The sequence below is a fragment of the Dipodomys ordii genome, unplaced genomic scaffold (genome assembly GCF_000151885.1).
Source record: "Dipodomys ordii isolate 6190 unplaced genomic scaffold, Dord_2.0 Scaffold111, whole genome shotgun sequence".
NCBI classification, from domain to species: domain Eukaryota; kingdom Metazoa; phylum Chordata; class Mammalia; order Rodentia; family Heteromyidae; genus Dipodomys; species Dipodomys ordii.
The window spans coordinates 7,354,753-7,380,166 of NW_012267327.1; the positions used below are offsets into that span (position 1 = coordinate 7,354,753).

The following is a 25,414-nucleotide window of genomic DNA, read 5'->3' on the forward strand; positions in this document are numbered from 1 at the left end:
GGTGCCCTTCACAGCACCAGTAGCCATATCTTCCATTTGGATTCCTGCCCCCTCCCATCCATAGGATGTCAGCTGCTGAGAAAACACAGCCATGGAAGGGGGCTAGAAGCTGAAGGTGAAGGAGACAGCAGTCATTGTTGGTGTTGTGCTCTCCAGGCAGCCTTGCCTAGGATGGGGAAGGTTGGCTGCCCCTGAAAGACTGAAGTCCCACTTACATTTGTTTCTGTGAGACCTCAGCATTCAGGTTCACCACCTTTATGCCTCTCTCTGTAACAGAGTTGCCCCCCTGGTCCCTAAGAAGGCAATGATCTAAGATAGAGAGGCAGAGCCTACTGGCTAGGTTATTAAAACAACAACAACAACAATAAAGGCAATGGACAATAGGATTTCAGAAACAAATTTAACTTTGGTTTTCCAACTTTTTTAAACCATAAAAATTAAAGCAGGGCTTCGGTGGCTTCAATCATCTGAGAGCTGTTATATTTTTTTTTCTCTCTCATTTGGCAAGGCGAAGGCGGGGGGAAGAGAAAAGGGGTTTCCCATAATTGGTTGAAGACACAGGGTGGTAAAATGCTTCCACACTTAAACTCACAGTCCAGTGTTTTTGACATTTCATAAATAGCTTTTTTCTCTAAAAAAAAGAATAAAACAAGAACAATCCCTTTACTTACTCATCTGAAACAAAATAAACAGCAGTGGGTACAAACTTCTTCTTGTAACAATTACAAAAAACAACAATATAATCCCAACTTTTAACACGCATCTTGAATCAGTTTTTTGTTTTTTAACCTCAAAACTGCAGCATATCCTTAAGGGCAAACTTTTCGATTAGTTTTTTTCTTTTTTTTTTTTTAAATAATGTCTTCACCAAAAAAACAGTCTTGTACCAATAAAATGCATTCAAAAATAGAAAATATTACACAACAAAAATATGTATCCTTCCTTTCCAAAAAAGATTCTTCACAAAAAAATGTAGAAAAAATTCCAACAATTTTTCCCCTCTCCTAAACATTAACTTTCAGTCTAGGGCACAATTATTTATTGATTTAAATGTCTATTTTTGCATAAAACATGGAAGATGCAAAACATTTACTGTATTAGGATTGTGAAGTTACATCCACTCCCACCCCTACTCCAAAACAAAACAAAACCAGAAAAACCCAGCAAATATCACATAAGTGATGTAATCAGTTGGTAAAGAGCTATGTTTTCACTGTGCATTGGTACGGCTAGCTGGCCCTGTTGGTATTGGGAAGTACTGATAAAGGAAGAGCAGTCTGGATTCAAGAGTTTCTTTAGCATATGCCAATATCCAATGAATCACTGGTGGTCTCCCATGTTGCAGGACCATCACTGCAAATGAGTGAGGTAACACATAGGTGGTCAGGTTGTCAAAGTGTGTGTTTGTGTACTGTATACAAATCATTTTCAATATGTGTGTGTGTATATGAGTAATTTTCTTCTCTAAATGGAGCTGAAGCATAGGATACAAAAATAACCCAGAGCTCCAGTGATATCAAGAAGGCTTATGGTTATTTCCTTGACAGTCCACAATCTCCCCCGTATCCAAATTGTTTAGTATTAATTGGGACAATGACAAGATCTCTCATCAAAAAAGAAATTCCTTGTTTTCTACATTTCCATTGTACACAGGCTCTTCATTCAGCATTGTACACACACATATATCTATAATTTTTTTGCTTGCTGATATTTATCTTTCACATGGGATGTAGTTTGCGTGTGTTTTCAGAACGGACAGACTTTTTCAAAGCTTATTCCCCCTTTTATTTGCTTGCTGGTTTTTTCTTCATGGTTGCTGTTTTGTTTTGTTTTTGACTTTTAAACAGTGAATTGTGTCCAATTTTATTTCCAGTGCATTAAACAAATTTTAAATTAAAAGAAGAAATAAAACTTTCCCCCTCATTCTTCTAAAGGAAATGACTGATAAAATTACAATATAATAAAATCAGGCATTGTCAAAAATAGCATGATGTGCAACCTCAATTACATCAAATAAAACAAACAGACAAATAAGAATTATAGAACATAAGCTTGAAGAAGCCAAGATAATATACTTCCAACTATGGTATGATTGGCAAGCACTGGTTAAAAACTAGGTAAGGCTACTCTTAGATTTCTAACTCAACATAGTTAACCACTGCTCTTCTGTTGTTCAACTCTTAAATCTTTCGCTCACTAGTTCTTTATATCTTTAAAATGAACAAATTTGTTTTTATATTTTTGGTCTACAGTAGAATTACATATTAAAAACATAATAAAAAGATACTTCATTAACAGGTTGGTGCTGCATCCATGTAGGGAAAATAGAAAAAGAGCACTCAAATAGACATAGCAAATGGCCTCTATTCTTATAAAAATAACCACAAATGCAATAGAAATGACCATCAAGGGCAAGAAATTAAACTGAACACAGGTGTAGAAAGATATATTTTGGAAAAGTAAACTCTCCTGACAAGCTGTGCCTTAGAACTGCAGCCTCTGAACTTTTCTCATGATATCCACCTTTCTATAGCCTCACCCAAAATTCAAATGGGAAATAGAACCAAAAATAAAAATGAATTATCTTTGTTGACTTCTCAAGACCAGGTAGATACCATTTGGGAAACTGGCTGACCACAGGGAAGCTATTAATGGTATTTGTTTTTAATTTTGGAGGAGTTTCCAGACCACTGAAAAAGAGAGAAACCAAGAAATCAAATAGTGTTTCTGGTAACCTATGTGAGATGAAACATAATTCTAAGAGAGAGAAGGTGTGGTGGGAAGGCAGGTAAAAGAAGAGACAAAAGAAGTAGGCAGACTTTGGGTATGATCTCTTTTTGTTTACTTCAACACATTGGTTTCCTTCCTTCTGAGCACCATTTAGGATGATGTGCCTTTAGATTCCAATGTCTTTCAGTAAATATATGTCCGCTCATTTGTTAATACAATATCCATACTTGCCTCCAAAAAAGCTGCTGGGCTGTGTGGGGTGAGTGTATGTCTCTTTACTCCTCATTGCCCACGGTTGCCAGCCCTTGATAATTCAGAGAAAGTGAGAAAAGGGAGGCTCCTTGTATGAACTATCCCTGACCAATGACTGATACACACTGATGGCTTGGCGTGGGGCAAAAAATGGAAAAGAATGGATAAGGGTTGAGCTTGTTAAGGAATAGATGTAAAGTATCCTCCCAGAAAAAAAGAAGAGAAAGAGGAAAAGTAAGCACAAGAATGAAGAGGTAGAAGAAAAGGTGGAGGGGAAGAAGGGAAAGAAGGAAAAGAAAGAAGAAGCAGAAGTGGAGAAGAAGAGGAGAGAAGGGGAAAAATAAGAAAAGAGAATAGGAGAAGGAGGAGGAGGAAGAGGAGGAGGAGGAGGAGGAGGAGGAGGAGGAGGAGAAATCAGACAATACTGCTACTGCTTTTGGTTTTTTTTCTTCCTTTCAGTTGTCCTTGGTTTTTCTCTCATTCAGTCACTCCAGTTAAAAAAGTTTAGAATCTAGTGCAAACATCAAATCACAGCATTCCAAGAGCAATATCCCATCCCTTTATCCTAAATGGATACGGTCCTTTTAGATCTCCTCAGAAGACTGGGGAAAATGGTCCAAAAAAGTATAACAGAATAAATCATTAATTGAGTACTTGCTACAACAAGAAAGGCACTATCAGAACAGGTTAGCCTCCAAATATTTTCCTTGCCATGGTCACAGACATTTCAATTACTCCAGGAATACCAACACCACCTACCTAGATGGTGGCTTTTCATTGGCCAGTTGTCTGTTACCCCCACAGTTCACTACTGTTGGCCTGGGCCTCACAGAGACATTATCTGCACTTGTTACATGCTGCCCTAGAGTTCACTAATGATCCTTGTTCAGTTCCAAATGATTTAGCTCATTCTCGGCCATGGAAATTTCTTTGTCTTTATCAGACTCTAGGTCATGACTCTATTAAAAATAGTTGACAGGGACAAGCACTAGTATGTATTTTCCAAACCTCTGACCAGACCCTAAGTCATAAGGACAGTTCAGTAGTTCCTCCAATGCCCAGGTCTCCTGTAAATACCACTGTGAACAGAAGAAAAACCAAAGTTTCATCCCTTGACCACCAAAAGCATAACCCTTGACCCCACTGTAGCTCTTTTCTCTGGGAAAGAGAAGGTTGGGTTGTAGAGATGAAAATCTTTGGTGATAGAACCAGAAGGGATATGCGAGATTCAAGGAAAAAGTTCTTCCTCAAAGCTTCATGAGAAATATCCTAGGGCAGTTAATAGAAGTATATGTTTAAAAGGTCTATGTTTTTCTTTCTAAAGCTTTGGTTTGGTGCAGTTATGCTGTCTTAGAGCTTACCCAGAACTCATTTCTAAGTATCTGTTAACAGATCTGCATTTATAATTCTTATTTTAAATAGAGATAATACTCTGAGTGCTTAAGGATTGTTAGGTTAGTTGTGAAAGCTCCACATGGAGTTTGTCCAACTAGCAAGGCTGATCACTTGTGTAAAAACTATTTTTAACTTGCAATGGTAGACTTGGGCAGATACTAAGGAGGAAAGAGAGAAAGAGACAGGTATCAATATTGTAAGCTTAGAAAAGAGGCCGCAATCGAGAGGTTTTCAAACGGATGCCCTCACAAGTAAGAGTATTCGGAGAAATTCAGTATTAACCATTTATATGGACTGCATTTCTTTCTTGCTGAACCACAATTTTCAAAAGCAGTCAACTTCAATTCTGGAAGAGTCTCAGCATCTTTACGTTCCCACAGATACAATCTATTGCTTTTCTGGTAGGTCAAGATTCTCTCATTAACAGTTACTATAGAGCTGTCAAACTCTGCGCTTCTAAAGTTTTAAGAAAAGGCAATAAAAATAAATCCTCCAATGAAGTTAGGGAAGAAACAACTAGACTTTTAGGCACTGTTAAGATCTCTTCTCAATAAGGATAATCTATGACAAAGTAGCTGGTAGGTTCTGATTAATCTGTTAATACTTCCTCCAATTTTCATGTTGGCCTAGCTTGTTCCAGAATAAGCCTTTTACCTCACTGGTTTTCAGTTTATTGCACTGTTCCCTTACTGTCACCGTATAAAACTTTACCATATGCATGGCCTTCCTCTTTGGTTAGCCCGGTCTAAATATCACCCATGGATGGAAAAGTATGCTCAGATTGAAAGGATATCTCAACATGGACAAGGCTATGCCTCTTGCCTTGCTTTTCTTTTCTTTCTTTCTCTTTCTTTCTTTCTGAGTACATACAACTGCCTTCTGTTACACCAACATGTGCATCAGCAAGGGCTTTGTGGTGTGGGCCAAGGTCAAGTCCTCCATGTGGTATCAGTTGGCTTCCTCACTATGTCAGCTCTTACTGAAACTTAGAAAAAATATTAGGTAAATTTTCTTCTGAAATGTCCTCAATTTGCTGTACTAATCCAACTTCTTTACAAAAAGAAAACAGGCTTTTTCAGCATGGCTGTTTCTAGGCTTGGTCAAGAGTCAGCAAAGATCCTATAGATTCTCATCTACTCTGCTAAGACCAAACATGACAGAAATGCTCTTCCATTTCAGTGATGCTTTTGGCTTCCCAACTTGCCTCTTTCTTTCCCTTACCTAACACACTCTTTCCTGGCACAAGTAAATACATTTCAGTAGTGCAATACAGTGCAGTCATACTTAGTGCAAAAAAAAAAAGTCCTATTATATACTCAAAGCTCAATCCTAAACAGCTCTTACTTACTAAAGGTAATACCAGTGCTACAAAAGTGGGAAATTCAGTCTTCACCTCACACATCTGTGAGGCATCTCCTTTGTTGCCCCTGTTTGTTTCAGCTCAAAGACAGAAACAACTAGTATACACCTATATATTATTTTGTAAAGCATTATGTCAATAGGCAAAAAAATGAAGGGAAGTAGCTGAGTGGAAACTAGGGGTGTTATTTAAAAGATTTGATGTAAAGGTCAGTAGTGGTTATTGTTTAATGGGTTTTGTCATGTCAGATGGCTCCGATGCTAAGGGGAATGGGCGGAGAGAAAAGAAAACAGAACTTTCCTGCTTCTTAAAATAGGCTCCTAAATTTGACAGCTTCAGATTTGTATATTTCAGTGGGGCAATCAACTATTCTTCAAGGGCTATGGGCAGCGGCTTCCTTACATAACATAAATAAGAACACCAGGGGTGTTCACCTTTCTACATTGACCTCTCTTTCCTTCATTTGATTCCTCTTCTATTCATTTCTTTTGTTCCCTGACTACACACAGATACAGATATACATACACATACACAGAAATTCTCAAGGCCTCTCTCAAAATGATGGATTGGTAATTGGTACAAATAGCTAAATGACACTCTCATGCAAACGTACAATTATTAAATACAAAAGTAAATTATTATTCCAAAACTGAGATTCTGCATTATATCTCTTTTTTGTATTAGCAAGAAAAAAAGAACATACTCAAAGCAGGATTTCTTACAGAGCTTACTTCTTGCTTAGGATTAATCTAGAATTCATTTGGGATGTGAAAATATCAGTGAGTCTAGAAAAATGCTGTGCATTGATACCAGTTAAATATCTGTCCTCTGTTTGTCTGGGTCCTCATTCTGCAAATGTGAACCTGCCTATCTGCTCAGACCCATACGTATGTGCTGGGAGTTTCAAAAGAACCAATATGTCATAGCTAGAATAGAGTAGGACATAGAAACAATTGGCATAGTGGGTTCAGCATATTACTTTAAAACAACGTTATTACAGATTTTCTCTACCATCAGGTTTTCACTTTTGTTTGCCAGGCTGAGGATTATTAAGAGATCACGTTTTCATCTGTTTTGAAAACCATTAATTCTTTCAATGATGCAAAAATGAACTTTCATTAGATGTATGCAAATTATCCTTAATTGATGTCTATGGAGGCCCCTGGAGAAAAAAAAATTAAGGTTCAAACAAACAGGACTAAGGAAGAAAGTGACTGTTAAACAATATTTTCAAAAATTTTCTCATACAAATTTATAACCAATTGCAAATCAAGATTTGGCTCAAGGAAAGGAAGAGTAACTAGGTTTCTTTTCCAAGATTTGCCCGGATATGAACATGCCAAATCAATTTAGAGTCTTGGAAAATCTCACCTCAAAGTTGAAGCCTTTTATTATGTTCAGTTATCTCTTTGCACACCCCTCATGTGTCGTGGAGAGTACCTTTTAGGTATAGAAGTGGACAAGAGTCTCTATAAATTCCTCAGATGTGCTGTATACCGTTGAGAAGCATATAGAATCACAAAGGAGTACAGCTGCCATACTAATTCTTGGAACTGTCAAAAGGGATAGGCAGAAACAATGGGATGAATGTTGACAACTTTCTCTAATGATCCCCAGAGCTTCTGGAATTCAAAACTGTATAGTCCCATCATATTATCTTGAACCCCTTTTTGTTTTTTTCCTGTGTCCACTTAATGAAAATTGCAATTATCTTAAAGTTTGAGCCAAGAATATAAATTAAAGCACAAGGCAGGTGGAGAAGTTGTCATGTTATTTGCAAATTGAGATGAGTTCAAACACTTTGCTTCAAATGAAATACTACAACTTCCTCCCCTACACCCAGTTTCTGATTTGGTTTATCCTTCTTTTGTAATGCTGAGTTTAGATGGTTGAATCTCAGTTACCTCAGTGCTGGGGAAGGGAGATGTAGGAGGAAGCACTGTTTCTTTTTCTAAGACCTCTTGAAGACCTGAATACAGTCTTACAGTATGAATATAAAAGAAATCGCTACAACTGTAAAGATCTATAGATTGATTTTGGCATTCTTTTTAGCACCCCTTCTTTTTTTCCTGGATTTTTCTATACTAGATAATGATTTACTCCCAGCCTTATTTTTAAAAAGGTTTTGAGGAGACAATAAGGATTTGTAGCATGGCATGCATGACCTTCACCTGCAATTGGTTTCCATTCTTTGGCCCCAGATCTATTTGTTTAGGTACAGAGGGTTTCTTACTCAATAAATAGCTATTTTATCTATGCTATCAAAGTGCAGCTAGAATTTCTCTCCTCAAAGCCATCAGAATAAAAGAACTTAACTCTCTCAAGTGCCATTATAAAAATAACATTTTCATGGAGAAAAGACTCCTTAGTGGGAAGATGGCAGATTTTTGTAAGAGGAAACTGACTATGGTTGGGTGGAGGGCAGAAATTTGATGATAAAGTATCAAATGAAAGAATCCAAATCTTTTCCTATCTTGAGAAGAGATAAAAGAAAACAAACAAATCAACAAACAGACTTTACTAAAATACACATTCCTCCAGTTTCAGATAACTAAAATGTTATAATTATGCTTAAATCAAGGTTTACAGATAGCAAACAACTGTTTTAATGTGTAAAAGTACTATCCTTTTGCTTTACCATGTTTCACTTTCTTTGAAGGAATTGCATCTATGCACACTTGTCCTAAAGTCCAGTGCAGAAAATAAACATGTTGCTACCAGCCTCAATCTCAGAACATTTGCTAAACTATATCTGCAAATACTAAAACTACCTATCTGTAAAATGAGATGCAGTCTTTCTGAAATGCATTGTAAGGGGTTGGGGGGAAAGCAAGCTTTTTTGGGGGGCGGGGAGAGGAGAAGAAAAAAATCCCTTTCTAAACTTCCAAAATATATTCTATAATGTTTCTGACCATTATTTGGCTGCATTAATTACTGTTAGGGCTCTTGGTGTTCTTGACACATATCTTCTCGGACAAACAGGAGGCTTATGAAGAATAAGAAATCCACACCTGGTAGCCTATTAAATATTGGCATTAGTCTGTGACTAACATAGATTTGTGGTGAGAAATCCTGGGTCTCAGGGTACTCTTCTTGGGCAACTTGAAGGAACACAATCAAGAAGCAACCTGGATCAATTGGATCACATGGGATCTTTCAGAACCAGGTCTTTTTCTACTCAACATTATAGTTGAAGTGATGACAATGTTTTAGGATGGAAAAGAGAATCTTTTATTCCTTTAGAAGCCAATGCCTGAGGAGAAGAGTACTTCAGATGAAGGGTACTTTAAGATAGACTCAGAACGGACAAAGGAAAAGGACATAAAACTCACTTGGACAGCAAGTGAAGACCACAATCTCAAGCAATTTAAATGTTGGATTTAAGAAACTAGTTTCCTGTTAGACACCTGCTGCAGGAAGGCTTTTGACCTTCCATTTATTCTACTGCATTCTTTGGTGTGAGTTGATGTTACAAGTTGCTTTGATCAAGACAAAAGCTGGGTCAAGACTCAAATAAGAACACATTTATGATATTAAATGATGGTTTTGCTTGTTACCTGTAAAGCAAGAAATGAAAGCACACATCTGTGCACTTCCAAATGTCAGAGGATTCATCTTCATATGAGCCAGCCAGGCAATATGTTGCCATGACAAGAGTATTGGACTAGAAGTCAGGATGACTGCGTTACAGGATTACTGTAACAATGACCTCAGCAGCATCCTGAAAGAGATATACTCAGGATGACATCAGTCTTCTGATCAGTGCTTGGGAGACCACACAATTGAAATCTATTGGAATGAAATTTAACACAATGACCGAATTATATGGTGAATGCTTAGGAACTGGACACTGTACATTCTGCACAGCCCTTAAAGTGCATATCCAGCCTTCTCTTGTCTTCTTTATGCACATATTATGTGTGTATTTGAACAATCATTAGTCAAAAATAGGCACTTGAAAAACTTTTTATTCCTTATAGATTACTGTTCAAAGTTCTAGACCAATGGATTTTCCCCCCCCAAAAGGTAGCAAGTGAAGAACTTCTGAATTTTTTCCTTCAATGGGTAGTGGCTTACTTGTATGAGGAGAGCTTTTTAAGACCTGGAGAGTTATCAAAATTATTTTACAATGTTACTCCTTTCTCCAAATTCCTATACATAAGCATATCATTTAGTTAAGTATTTGTAAGAGTTGAAATATTTGACATTAGTGATTTTTTTTCTCCCTCAGCAGTGGTATACTCATCTCAAGAATTTGATTTTAAAAGCCAGAAAATACTTTTCTCTTTATCTTTGGCCCAATGTAAAGGTGAGAGGAATTATTATCTCAGCTAGTACAGTTGACATTTAAGAATATGACTCAGGCTCTCCCACTCTCAAAAGAATATTGACAGCTTTTAAAATCACAAGCTGCAAGGAAGCCATCATGTTTTGCTCTACCTACGGGTCTCAAGTTTAAGAACTCATTTAAAGAAGGACATTAAAAAAGGTGGGGGAAGGAGGAGAAATGAACAGCCAGGCATTAACATGTAATATTAGAGTTGTGGGGGCCAGTAATGAGACAACTAGGTCATTCAACATTGCTTCAAAAGGGAACAAGAAATAACAAGAATGTGTCCAGAAAGGAAAGAGAAAATAATGATACTGATTCACTTTAGAGAGTATGTGATAATTTTACCAATTTTACCAATCCTCAGTCCACAAATATATTTGTCTAGAAGACATGTTCTCCATGAAAATGGAGAACACAGTGGTAATTTCACTACTATGTTCAACATTGGCCCCTTCAGAAGAGAGTATGAGTGAGCAGCTACTTAATGAGTACCAAACTTCCTGGTGTGAGAATGCTGAGGATTTGGTGGGGTGGGAGCAGAGACCTGATGGACAGCACAACAGAATCACAGGACTCAAAAGCAAATTTGAGAGAAGATGGAAGAAGAAATTAGTGTGGTCACACTAAGAAGACTTAAGTTGATCCAATGTAGAGAAGGCTTCTGTAGTGGATTTTATTTAAAAAGCTGTTTAAATCATGTCTTGAATATTTACAAGGAAGGGAATAAAACTGGTTTCAGAGACCCAGAAGAGAAGAAAGGCTGATATAATTCTGATGTCCAGGCATTGAATTGAACAACTGAGGGAAGCTGGAGAAACTATCTGTAAAATACTCTCAGAAAGTATACCATGCACGGAAAGATAGACTGTCTGATTTCTGGAAGTTTCATAGTGGCCTGGCTAAAGAAGAAAGGTACCAAATTCCCACTTCAAAAGCCGAGTGGAAATATCAAGGACCAGATACCCAAGAGCCACCATTTTATAGACTCTGTAGATTGAAAAATGTGATATGTATTTGAGTTCTGTCTCTATTAGCCTCTGTCAATAAAAAGTTTCTCAAAGCCTGGTTTTCATTTTAATACAGATCTCTTGGGAAAACGAGCACTATTCGAGCCAAACTGCCTCCAGGGAAATTATGAAGACTAGTGAAGATAATTGTAAGCATACTGAAAACAGAAAGTATTTAGTAAAGAACCAGTATTAAAATCAATGTTGGAGAATATGGTTGGAATAACGAGAGCTTTCACTTGTACTTCTCACCAGAGCAGCCCTTTGAAATGCAGCTTATCATAGATAGTTGGTCAGATCATATGAATGCTAAGCAGCTCATTGGCTTATTTTTAAAAGCAACATGGGCACTGCCAGTCCTAAAGGTGGAAAAAAATCACAGATACATTCATATATACTTCTTTTTGTCTTCAGATACGGAGAGGGTGAGCTAGACGAGATCACTTTTGAATATGAATCTCTTTACAACAGCCACATCAAAAAAAATTTTTTTAAGTTTTCACTTTCCTACATTTGCCAAGTCTGAGCATTAAAAAAATCCTCTAAAGACAATACTGAAGCTGATAATATAAAAAGCAAACTAGCACAGTCACAATGATTATTAAATGTACCAGGTTCACTGCAGCAGGTTGGTGATAGGTGATAAATGTGAAGAAATAATATTTAAATCAACTTATGATTGTAGACAGATTCAAAAGTTAAAATGAATATAATGTAATATGTTTCAGTATAGAGTTGTTATATATATAACGTGTACGTTCTAGTTTTCAGAAATACTGCAATGTAGTGTGATGAACTTAAGTAAGCTTACCTAAATAGTAACTCATAATCTTCCACAAAGTCACTACCCCTGTTGATCAAAAAGAAAAAAGAAAAAACACCCCAGAAAAATAACAACAAAAAACAAAATTCATTTTTCCAGTAAAAGAAATACTTATGGCTACTGTCACAGACTTATTCTCGATATAGAAAAACAATGTACATTTAAAAAATAATAACCAAAAAAAATGTTGCAACTGTTAATAGCCTGTAAATGAGAAAAGGGAAAAACATCACCAAAATAGAAGAGGAAAATGTCCTCTAAATTCTGTAAAGGAGAAAGAATCTACCTATCAAAAAATAAGAAACTATCTAGTAAAAGAAGGGTATGAACATGAGAAACTGAATCTGTTTCTAGGCCACCAAGCCATCAGAGTCAGCCTGAGAGCTGGGTTCATTTATTCAGTATATTTTGCTAAAGTGTCATTCTATTTTAACTCTTGACATGGGTAATAGCCAACAATTCTTAGAGATTTCCCTCAAAATCTTTCCCCTGGTATTCTTTTGGTTTGCTAGATATGGAAAACAACCCATTCCTGGAAAAACTTGGCAAAGGCCACATTGGTTTCAGGAGACACAGTTCATGCAGGTTGCAGGCTGCACTAGGAAGCTTTAGTTTGGGACTAAAACTCACATGTGGGTCCCTGTGTGTGAGTGTGTGCTCACACTGGGTTTTAGAGAGCCCTGTATAGCCCTGTGATGGTGAATGGCCCTTGTCTGCCTGGCCTTATCCCCTCTGAGAGACTGGATAAGATACCCTACTCTCCTTTGCCACTCTCTGGTCTGCTTCCCAGTTGAGCACTTGTGCTCCACCTTCTTTTGGAGGAAAACAGCCTGTCCTGTGGGCTTGCTGTGGAGCCAACAAGCTGCCTTTGTTTCTCCCAACTCGGAAATGCTACAAAAAGCAACAGAGTGGGCAGGTGACTGTTTCCTGGGAAGGAAGCCACAAGTCTGAGTACACTGATGAGAACAAACAACCATATCTACGCACCAGGACTCTGCCTGTGAGTGCTTCCTTTGAGAGGCACACACATGCGCCCAGAAGACAATAAATATACACACTGACACACATGCACATGTTCATGTGTGGGTGCACACATACACACCTACACACACACACACACACACACACACACACACACCAGTAAATCCAATTGAAGTATAGCATTTGTTCAAGTTTCTCACCAAAAGGATACACAGAAATTACTGATGGTTGAACTCCTTCAAATGCCCAAAAGCTTGGTCACAGATAACGGAGGCACCTGACTAAGGCAACACAGCAGAAGCAGGTATGTGAGATATGTGAGACCTTCCACTTCTAAACAGAAATTTCCAGACTGATCTGGTTGTCACTAGAGACTATGAATGTGAAACAGATTTGTACTAATAGCACCTCGCCTGTGGTACACTCATGGACAGACATTTTGGACAGCAGCTGTGACCTGCCCGGTGGGTTAAGATCCTTTTCTGACTAGAATCTACACAGAAATCATGAGGATATTGGCGGGCAATAAGAACTGTTGTGACAGTAGTAGAAACAGGTGTCTCCCATGGGTTAATGCGGTTGTTTTTGTTTTTTCTGTCTTGGGTATTATCAGAATCTCATAAGTATTCTAAACAAAGAAATCTCTGAAATTGAAGGCGCCTCAGGAGGGACTCCTAGACCATCATCAGACATCCCTGAAGCTGGGACTTCCATGACTGTGGCTAGATTTTTGTCTATATCTGCAGATTATGTTCCTTCACTGAAGACGTGAAAGTTCTGAGTTTGCATTTTAACAAAGAACCACCAGAGAAACCAGATGCATTCCAAAACCAAGGGAAAAAAAGAGTTTAGAGATAAATACTGAATGAGGAAAGCAAAGCTTTCTGCTGGGATCATTCTCCCCGTTAAGAAATGTTTGAAACTAGCATTCCAGGCACCTGTGAGGATATTTTTAAGGGATTCATGATGGAGTAATAGGATGTTTTATTTTACTTGCAGCCTATGTCTGCCAATGAAATAGAGGAGATAGGAAGTAGCAGCCACTTCCTGAGAACAGCCAGGTTCCAGACAAGTTTGGTTTCTCTTCCACAAAGTCACTGTTTCCATGGTCCTCATTCATGAGTAGGGCTTTATTTCTGTGATAATGCAACTATGCAAGTAATTAATGCTTACATGTCTTCATGATCTTCTAACTTCTCTCCCTTTTGTTCTCTCCCAGGACTTTCTTATTTAGGGCAATAATTCTACACTATAAGTGGCTTCTTGGAAAATACTTTAACTGAGTTTACTTTACATTTGGTTTTAGTCTATGGAGAAACAGGTGAGACCATAGGCAGCTAGTGGAATGGGCAGGCTGTTTCAGTCAGTGGTGTGGAAAGATGATGTTTTTGGTTTCAACCCAGGGTAATTGTACCCACATTCAGAGAGGAGGAAATACGTAGTTCTAAAAAAGAACGTGTGCCATTCAGCCTTCATATTTGCCTACAAACCCTAAAAAAGAATGTAAATAAATTCAACTGTCCCATGACCATTTTCTGGCATCTGCTAATGTGCATCATTGACTATTATGGATGCAGTGTTCAAGGAAAAAAATCTTGAGAGATGGAGAAAAATCTTTGGGGTATTTTGGTTAGGCTGATTATCTTGACACTCAAATAGTATTTTGGATTAGTAATTTCCACATGTATGCTTACAAAAATACAGAGTCACCACTGCTTTGCCTCTAGCGGAGGATTAAGAGCTATCAGAAATGGTAACTGGACATAGAAAGCCTTTGGGAGTATGAAAATAGTCTCTTTCAAGGGCAAGAGCTCTTCTGTGCCCTTTTTCTGCCTCCCTTAGGCAGCCTGAGCACCAGGGCAGAGATTGCTTTTGAATGTTTGCCCCATGTAACTAAGAGAACAGCCCTTTTCTTCATGAAAATACTGAGAAGAGAAAGAGGCTGCCCTGGTCTCAGTTGGGAAGTTAAGGCTAGCCTCAGAAAGCCTGTAGCTGGGTCAACTCACGCACTCTCTTCACTCCCTACACACTGACAGTCTGCAGTCCTAGGCATTGGGTTGTTCTGCTTTTTCTATGGTATTAGGGAGTCTATTGAAATTCTAGTGTACCCTCCTTTTTGTTTGTCACCAGGTCACATGGTTCTGTCTTTAGTATCTTTTCTTTTTTAATTTCTTTTTCTTGGGGACCAAATAGGTCATTTAAATAAAGTTCTTTTTTGTGAGTAAAGAGGTTTCTTAGAGCCAGAAATCACTCAAAAGAAAGTCTGTCGGCCCTTCCCATGGAAAAGCCCAAAGATTTCTTTAAATACCTCTGCCAAACTTTCTAGTTTTGTGATTGGCTGCTTTTTGGTTTAGCATTGTTGGGTGCTGAATATATATTTTCTTTCCAATTCTTTTGTTCTCTTCTCCAGAGCTTCCATTACCCTGGACTTTAACTCGTAACTAAATTGAAGAATTCTTTTAGAAGATCTCTTTTACAAGTTAAGTCACAGTAGAAAGGAGGGCATCCTCATGTTCTCTTCAGCCCCCAAAGCATCTCAGGTTGTGTCTGCTTTGTGTTGCATTTTGTTTTAATTTCTTCTTCTTCTTTTGTGTGGCAGTATGCTGGCCATAGCAGAGGCAGCCTGGTGCAATCAACGGGATACCCTTTCCTGCAGAATCATGTATCTCCTGTGCCTAGCCCCATCTAATTAAATTACATCTTCAGTGACAACAGGAAAGGATGGGTATCTTTCTATTGTGCATCCTAGCTAGGTTTACTACATTTTCCCCTTTCCTAAGGACAACAGGCATTAGAAATGAGAATTTGCAACAAGAAAGCAACGTAAGTCTTTTCTATGTTTTCTTTGGGATCTTAGGGCACACCTCATTTTTAACTTGTAGGCTGAGGGCAAACAATTGATTCAGGAGAGCATGAACCGGGAACATACTGCTGGTGTGCTTGTGTGATGGAAGTACACACAGATCAAGATAATAGAACTTAAAGGAGAAATTCACATACCAGAAGAAATCTTTTAACATGCAAACTCTCCCTGTTTATGGGTTGGGAAAGGATTTTCTTGGCCCTTAAAGAATATTAGGATCAGATAAACTAAAACCTCTATGACTTTTAACAAAGCAAATCCAAGTGTTTCTAAGCTTAAGAGCTATTGTGACCTCTAAGTTGCAAGGAGGCGGGAATGGACAGAAATAGATGGAAAGCATTAGGAACTGGTAGAGGAATAGTCTACAAAATTGTTAGAAGGAATGAAAGCTTGAAATTCATTTAAAATATACAACAAAAATATTTTGATATGGAGATTCTTATCTCAGATGTTTAAGGGGCTGTCTTGTTTCTCACTTTTTTTTCTTAATGTAGAGCTGTACCCTGTCCATGAATTCCAATTTCTCTTTAGTTTTGAATTATGCTTTCTACATTTAGGGCTCTTTATTTCTTTTGCACAAATATTGACATATAATAGGAGGGAGTATTTCCTACTTTGTTGAGACATTATCATTGTTTTTAGTGCTAGGAAATTTTATTTTCATAAATTATCCAAATGTTTTCAGATGAACATTCTCCTTTGACTTTTTTCCTTTCTGTTGTTTAGCAAATTCCTTTTGAAATCATAGATTGCTAATTTTTTTCTTTTCTATACTAGTTCTTGCTCTCTGTGCTTGTTTTAAGAGATCTTAAATCTGGAACATCTGCTTCCATCTTACCTAAAATTTTCCTGGCTACTAAATAGAATTTTAAAAACAGTACTGATAACATCCTGGCATGAAGATCTAAATAAAAGAAAATTGTAGAATTTAAAACCAAAAGGCAAAACATGTTTCCCTCTTTTGAAGTTATTTGTGATTCTTGAATTGTGATTGAAACAGATACAGACTGGATTATTTTCTAAAATGTGGGTCAGTTTGAAAAAGGAGCCCTTCAGAGACAAACATACAGCAGTAGCTATATGACAATATCTTTGGGATCCACTTGTATATAGCTTCTTCCTGCTTCCAGAGAACAACTTGTCAACTATTTTAGTTTGAGAGATATTTGGGAGGAAAAGATGCACAGTAGGAACAAGTGTACTAGCAAACAAATCTGGGTTGTTATTTTGTCCATGACTGCAAGAATCATACTATTTCACCAACAATTCTTTAGGGACCCCCAACATTTTTTTTAAAAGAAATACTTCCTTTACCGGATATAGTATGTAGGATTTACTATATATTATCCTATATCCTCTACGAGATATAGGATGATACTGGGGTTTCAAGTCACCTGGAATTTTTTTTTCCTGTACATGCTCTATAATAAAAAGGTGGGTTTTCGCCCTGTTGCCTAGCTTTTTACTGACAAATCAGCAGGATAGCAAATGGATCTCAGATTTGAGAAACAGCTAAATGTGGCTCAAATGGCACTCAATATTAGCTTTTCTAGAGCTGTTATAAATTTTTTACTTACTTTGCTAAGGTTTGAGTACAGACTATTTTAAAGATACTACTGTTGAATGGTCGAAAATAGTATAAAGTGGCTTTTGGCCATCTGTCATTTGTACTGAGTCATTTTCCTGCAGATTAATTTTTTTCTAATTGCTAATCTTTTTTATTTTAGGGGCTGAATGGCTTGTTTTTCAAACTATGGAAACAATTCCATGATATAGCTAATTAATGCTCCCTCTAATGGTGGTAAGTGGAAATATTGTCAACGTTGATTTTTAACAGCAAAATTAGAAGAAGAAGAAAAAAATGGACCTTTTGTGTTTCTGAAGTGAACTTCTATAACAGGTACCCCAGTTCCTGGCAAGACTCTTCACAGAAATTGCAATGGGGTGATACTCAGTAGTCAGTTAATCATCCAAGTCTACCTTAAAACTTCTAACAAAATATCCAACAAATTAAGCACCATAGGACTAAATCAAACTCACAAATACTCCAGTTGCACGAACTACTAAACATCACAAAGAACTTATGGCAAAGAGCCAAGTTAACCAAATGTCTGAAATATATGAATAAAACCAATTTAGTCATTATAGAGTTGCTTGCCTTGGAAGATTTTCCTTCGTTTGCGGCACAGTTTTTGTAAATAAAACTCTAGCAGGAAAATTAAATTAAAATGTACAGTAATTTTAAAATGAAAATATCCTCTTTTTTCTTCATTATGAAATTGAAGTTAGTGTCTCTGCTTTGTTTAAAGATTTACTTTTCTTTTTAAGTGTGTTAAACCATGCCCAGTAATGAAATCATTCGGAGAGTATTAGTTAGGTATAAAAAGTCCTATGTTTGAATTGGAATCCCTTCAGGACACTGTGTATAATGGAAAAATCTCTATTATGACTTCTTGATCAAGACCGAGAAGAGAAATCTCAACTAAGGAAGAGAGAGGGGCATCTAGCATGATGCAACAGATTGGTGGACTTTTGAGTGGTGAATATTGACAGGGAAATTGTAAATTTCCCTAAGACTTTCCCAAATAAAGCTAGGATATATATGCACGTCATCTAAAGAATGATCACCTTATTTAGTCCTCTTAGCCATGGTGGAAAGAGTCCGAAGGTAATATCTCGAAGGAAGAAAGAAATTTTGGCATCTACGCATCATGGTTTGTAACAGGCTACTCATAACAATGCTTGCTGTTATGAAGGGTGAGCAGGGATGGCAGAGTTCTGTGAAGTCCTCCTCCTAGCTGACTACAAAAGAATTAAATCTATTTGTCAAGACCTCTAGACCTACTATAGTGTATCGTCCAAGTAAAATAGCAAAGTCCATAGAAATGATAGAATCCTAAGAGCTCAATGAAATTTTGGAGACGCATAAAAATCTGCTTCTAAAAGATAAAGTCCTTCCTGTGAAAAAGAACAGACTTCTAGATGAATGAGCTGAGTAACTTAAGCTTGCTAAAATTCAAGGAACTACGTATCAAAATACAAAGCAGCAGTTCAAATTACAGCAGGGATGTGGGCGGGGCCCACAGAGGCCCCCCATAAACCCAGGCAATACTTAAAATAATAAAAATTAAGAAAAATAAAAAAAATATGAAGAAAATAACCTTCCTCTCTTTCAAATATAACTTTAGTTGCTTTTTAGTCTTTCTATCTGGAAGCAGTATCGCTAACCTTAACAGTCTTGACTTACCAAAAAAATATATATATATGTGTGTGAAATAAAATAAAAGAGAAGGGATTGGTGGCAGTGTATGCATAACCAAAATGAAAAAAAAATTACTTTTAACAATCTCACTTTTTTTTGTTTTTTTTTACACAAATACTGTTGTAAATATATTAAAAAAATCAGCATTCTATCTGGTAAACGTCACTTTGCCCTCTATAAAATTTTGAATTAAAAAAGCCTCAAGAACATTTTATTGTTCCCCCCACCCTCCATTTCTCTCTTTTTCTCTTCCACAAGAATATATCCTGACACTTTTTTTTTTTTGCAAAGATTGTTGGAAATAATCCTTCTCTTGTACCTAGAAACATAGGTGCAAATCTCTGATATCTTTGTTTTATCTGCATTCCTGCCTTTCATGAAAGTCCCTCTTGATTGTGCTGAGGCTGTGGCTCAGCGAAGACACTGAATAAATACGATAGCCACTGTTGCTTGTTGCTTGTCCAAGTCTTCCGGGCTTCTGCTGACAGGGGATGTGGGGTGGAGGAGATGGGCCAGCTAGGACTGGGCAGAATGAGGGGGGGGAGAAGAAGCCTGCCATGCCATTTTCTTTCCCACACCACTGAGCCCCCTCCCACCCCTCCCACAGCCCTTTTGTGAAATCAGACATGGTGGTAGGTGGAAAACAGCAGGGCCTTTCCTCTGGGTTTTCAACCAGAAGTGATTTTTCCACAGTTTTTAACTGGTTACTATGAAGTCCGAGCGGCCAGAATTGTGAAAATGTCCACTGAAACACTGCAAGCGGTGTACTTAGAGACAGTAGGCCTTTTAGATTTTGTTATATATTTTGTAGTGCTCTTCACAAGTGAAAAAAAAAACTTTTTTTTTTACTTTTTTTTTTTTTAGAGATTTTTTTTTTTGTTTTTGTTTTTTGTAAAGAAGGGTTGTATTTAGAGGCCAGTAGCTAGAGATCCAACCAGTGGACCTCCTGAAGCACTACCAGGCCTTAAGGCCACCATCCGAGGGAGAGCCGGGGAACGCAGGTTCGCCCAGGCCTCCGGAAATGTAATGTACCAGCAGGCAAAAAACAGTTCTTCATGTAGTACAAAATAAACAAAACAGAAACAAAAAAAAACAAAAACAAAAACAGAAGGTAAAAACGAAACCCAAACATTTCTTAAATTCTAGTGCCATAGCTTTTTGTTTGTTTCTTTTGTTGTTGTTGTTGCTGTCGTGTTGTTCATAGGAAAGAGAGAAAGAGGGCTACTTATCCGTCAGACACATGCATCCTCATGTGGTCGTTGAACTGCTCGATTTGGTCAAACTTAGCCGGGCAGACGGAGCAGACGTAGGTGGTCCCCTCGGCGCAGGCCCCCACGCCCGGGGGGCCGGCGCGGGCCCCCGGGGGCGTGCCTGCAGGAGGGGTCCCGTTGCTGGCGCTGTGCAGGGCCACGTGCCGCTCCAGGAGCGTCTTGTGGGAGAACTTCTTCTTGCAGATGTAGCACTCGTAGGACTTCTCCCCGCGGTGGAGGCGCATGTGCACGTTGAGCGAGCTCTTCTGGGTGAAGCGCTTGTTGCAGATGCTGCACTGGTAGGCCCTCACGCCGGTGTGTGTCACCATGTGCTTGATTAGGTAATCCTTTAAGGAGAAGGAGCGCCAGCAGATGCTGCATTGGTGGGGCTTCTCACCTGGGGAGGTGGGAGGAGAGAGCAGGCAGGACAGAGCCGGATGGAGGGAGACAGAGCCGAGGCAGGAAGAGAAGAGACAGAAAAACAAGACAACACCAACAAGAAAAAGAAAAAAAGAAAGAAAGAAAAAGAAAAAAAAATTTAAAAAATTAAACGAAATCTCATCCATGATTGGAAAGACCCAGGCCTTCCTGGGCTCTCACAGAGACAAGAGAAACACGAGAAACTCTACGGTCCATTTCTTCATGTCCTAAAACGGCTCTCTTGGAAAGAGATAAGATAGTCCCCTCTTCTAGTATTTTCAAAGTCATTCTGGGAGAGAAGCAAGGGCCACTTTTTAAGAGAGTCATTTTCAGTGTCATCATTAAGGATTTAATGGATTCCAATTAACATTGTCCAAGAAATTAGAAAGAAAAAAAAAAAAGACCTGCAATCAGTGGGAACTGAGAAGACTGGTCATATAAGTTATAAAGGTAAACTGCCCACTTGCACTGTTCTGGCAAGTACAGGCACCCATTACTGAATTTAATTCTGTCAACTATTTGCCAATAAAAGAATAAGTCATTCTTAAAGAACTACATTTTCCATTTTAATTTGTGTTAGGCAGAAATCTTCCTAAATGAAACTTTAGAGTTCATTGGCTCTTCTGTCTTGGCTGCACTGACCTACAGACTGGTCTCCCAGGTGTGTTAAGTTGAGTAGGTAAGGACAGTATAATGATCTCAGAGCCAAGTGGTCCTGTCTAAGCATCAACACACTATACAGTAAACTGACAAATCACCAAATGCTTCCGAGGTACACAATTTTACTTACCTCATTGTACTGGTATTGACATAGAGTGCATATGAAATCACTTTGCAGACCACCAACAGTGGTGTGGGAATACTTGCATGGTATTCTTATTACAATGCTACACCCTCTCCCCCATTGAATGGTTCCATATGTGGTTTGAACTCTTAGGTCAATTTCGAAAATAGTTTTTCTGCCTCTTTTTTTTTCTTAGCCTGTTGGCAGAAGTTCTTCTTTTCTACTCTGTGTACTGTCTTAGTTTGCTATTGGCTCAGAAACCAAGTGATCAAACTAGTTAAAACCAATAAGGTAGGTAAGAATGCTTAGTCACTAAATGATGACAAGAAGTATTCTGCTCTTGACAAAGGAGATAGACTATATTAAGGTATTTGATACATCTCCCCCACCTCAATACTGATTGTCAAAGTTAGGCACTTGCCTCAGAGTAGAAAATCCCTTCTCTATACTCTACCATAATCTGACCTAAAGCGTGAAACTCCCTAGAATAGTATTTCAACATCTGTGCTATGCAGCAAGACAAGGAATCTACTTCTTACACTTAACTTCTATTTGAAATATGTACTTTGACCATGGTTCCATTTTTATCCATTATGAAACAGAGGAGGTTTGACATGTTTTGGTAATAAGAACTATAAAAACAAAAGGCACGTATTGAGTGCTTATTATATGCCATGCTTAGTGTTAAATGCTTTATTGTCATGATCCATTTTGTGGAACTTTCATCAATTGTGTTTTCAAATATAAAAAGGTTTGTTTTGAACCACATTGATGGGCCAATATGATGCAGCGATTTTCAGGGCTAAAAGGATTTTACTTTTGGGTGAAAACAGGAGAAGTTAGGGAAGGCTTATTGTTAATAATCTCAATATTTTTTAGAGCTCAGTCTATGCATAGTGTTTTTTTTTAATGAGAGATTCCCTAAGAGAGACAGTCATGCCTGTTATTTTTGGTTGCAACATTTCTGTCAGATGTAAACATGCTTGAACTCAGCTTGTTTTTGCTCTCCTTGTGCTTCAGTATACCTTATGGTGGCCAATTTATAAGCTGGCTAACTATCTTTTAAACCATGTCCACCTGTCACCTTTAATGGGAAGCATACCTTAAGTTCCCGATGGTATTTTGGCTGCTATAAGGTTGTGAACTTTGTGTAAAAATGCTCTTGTTGTTCAAAACTTTCACCCCCTGACTGAGTGATTTTTTTTTTTTCCAGGCAAGGTCACTGATGAAAGCACTTTACTTTCACGCCCTTCTACTCTGAGTATAAATTGATTCTTCACAGTTGTCATCTTTCCCTCCATAGCTTATATATGTGCATAGTTGGTATGCATGTAGTATCAGTTCTGCCATTAATTACTCCAGTGACCCTGGGCTTTTTAAGTGTTTTCATCTCTCTGGGTTTGTTTTGCTTTCTGTAAATGAGGACTTGGACCAAGTGCTTGCCATGGCCCTTGGTAGATTTACTGGTCTTCTGCTCAGGGTGACACCCTCTTTGAGGACTCTAGTCTCAGCCCTGTCAGCAAATGAACTAGGGGCAACCTGCTTCATCACTCAATGCCTTAGCAGTCCCATATTTAAAATAGGACATAGTATCTAGTTCCTTTCCTGGCTGCAGAAAGATGGTATGCTAATTAATGAGAAAAGCATTTACAAAGTGCTTGTGAACTCTTTAAGGAAGGCGTTCTTTATAATTATTAAGGTGTTGTGATGGTAAGTAGAGGCATCTCAAAACTGTCTGATTAAATAGGGTAGATATTCAGATTAGTCAGGTCTACACAATTTTATGTCTAGATTTGAAACATTATTACCACTCAGCATGAGGGTTAGTACTTGTCTGGTTTTTTTCCCTGAATATTACTTATAGCAATTCTCCAAAGCATCCAAAGCTCTATATGAAACAGATGTGGCCTGCTGATGGTTACACTCTAAGTGAAGAAATGAAAACTGAAGATAACGAAATGATAATGTACAGCTTTCCAGATTTGAGTCTATGGTCAGAAATGGATGGCAAGTTTGGTTGTTAGGAGGGGACACGAAGTGCCAAGTGGGCACTGGATGATAACACAAAGGACAGGCCCCTTCACTGGAAAATGATCCTTTTGGGGACAGGAGGGAGATATGCATTCCATTTCCTCTGCTGAGTGACTTGGGAATGTTATTTAATCTGTCCAAGCCCCAGTTTTCTTATCTATAACTTGAGAATAGTACAGAACGTACCTGTCTTGTGAAGTTGTTTTGGCAATTAAAGAGGTCAGGTGCTTAGTATAGAATCTGTGGCCAGTTTAAGAAAAGCTAAACTGTTCCATTCAGCACAGAGGAATTGAAGATAAAAATCTACACTGAGAAATAACTTAGAATTCACAGGGAATTCAACCTATTTTTTTTAAGTTTCAAATGATCAATAAAGCAGGTGATTATACTGCAGCTAATGTAATTCAAAGTAAATAGTGTAACCTACTCTCAATTATATATGCTAATGAAATAAATGGTGTCATGAAAAAAATGTTAATACATAGCATAGAGGATTTCCTAGTAAACATCAACTGAGCATTAGAGACAGAAAAACTGAACTGCAAGTGAAGAAATTGATAGAAGAGTCCTTCACTGCTTTTATAAGTGGTGACAGTTTGTTTTTCTGCATTTTATTAGTGCCTGGTCTCCAACTCCTTCTCATGAACCAGTTTGGAAACTTAAACTCTATTATGAGTAGTAAGTAAAGAGAGAAGAGACAGGGAAGAGGCGGGGGAGGGGACAGTAGCTGGTAGATGTAGAGATTTCTGCCCAAAGCTCATGAAATTCTTCTGGAAGCCATCCTTATAGGTCAAGATGCCCCAGCTTTAACTAGTGAGCCTGTACTGGGGCCAGGCAAATACTTCTTATACTTTTTCTTTCCTATTCTAGCTGGGTTTTTCCTGGGCTGCTAAAACAGCAGCAAATTTTGTCATTGGGGTACTTTTAGAAGCAGTGTTTCTACCTACCTCTCTATCTTATCCTGTAAAACAATGCTGACCCTTCTCTTTGGCACAGGAAGAGGTTAAAAATCAAGAGACAGGGGTGTGGGGGGGGAGGGGGGGGAGGAGGATTGCTGAGGAAAATACATGTCCTCTGAGTGAGGAAAATGAAGATCAGACCAGAAAATGGGAAAGATTCATTATCAACAGGGTTAGATGGAATTGTGCAGTTTCTCTCCATACAGAGAAGTCTATTCTTCACACAGTTGGTGTGATTGCCTGTCAGCCTTTCTGGCCTTTCCAGTGCTATCTAGGAGGGACTGCCTATTGGGGATACACTGCATTCAGAAAACATCTGCAGCTTCAGCAGCAACTAAGATAATTTGATGGTAAATAGAATTTTTAATGTCTCAGGGAACATCATCAACATTACTTGACCTTCTATGAATGGGGGTAGATATTACATCCCAAGAAGTTGTGCTAACATCCTAAAGATCACCCAACAAGTCAATAATAGTTGAGTCCAAGACCAAGACCAGCTTCACCCCCTCAGTTATCTTGCTTGCTATCCTCTGTTATCAGTTTCTTGCTTTCTGGATTATGCTACAAAATATACATATACATACAAAATATACATATATGTTTCTAAACAACTCTGATAATTTTTACCTCATTTACCCTGAAATGCCTTCACATAAATTACTCAATTATCAGAGCAATCTTATAAAGTAAGTTCTGAAGGAAGTTCTATTAAGTTCTAAAAAACTAAAGCCCATGTTGAATTGAAGTCATTCCAGTCAGTAAGACCTAGGCCACATCCTCCTCCTCCTCCTCTTCCTTTTTTTTTTTTTTTGCCAGTACTAGGACTTGAACTCAGCACCTCATGATTTTGTTCAGCTTTCTCCCTTCCTTCCTTCCTTCCTTCCTTCCTTCCTTCCTTCCTTCCTTCCTTCCTTCCTTCCTTCCTTCCTTCCTTTCTTCCTTCTTTCTCTCCCTCCCCCCC

The 25,414-nt window shown here is 38.1% G+C and overlaps 1 protein-coding gene across 3 annotated transcripts in view; it reads right to left on the reverse strand.

The window, feature by feature from the left end:
* Positions 1-19,096: 19,096 nt before the first annotated feature.
* Zbtb20 (zinc finger and BTB domain containing 20) overlaps positions 19,097-25,414 on the reverse strand; it is a 274,572-nt gene continuing 268,254 nt past the window's right edge. The window contains exon 7 of one of the 3 annotated variants that reach the window (XM_013028588.1): positions 19,097-20,653. In XM_013028588.1, the coding sequence (XP_012884042.1) occupies positions 20,232-20,653 (422 nt within the window). In that variant the 3' untranslated portion in view covers positions 19,097-20,231. The remainder of the gene's footprint in view (positions 20,654-25,414) is intronic. The other 2 variants (XM_013028589.1, XM_013028590.1) reach the window with 2 other exon arrangements.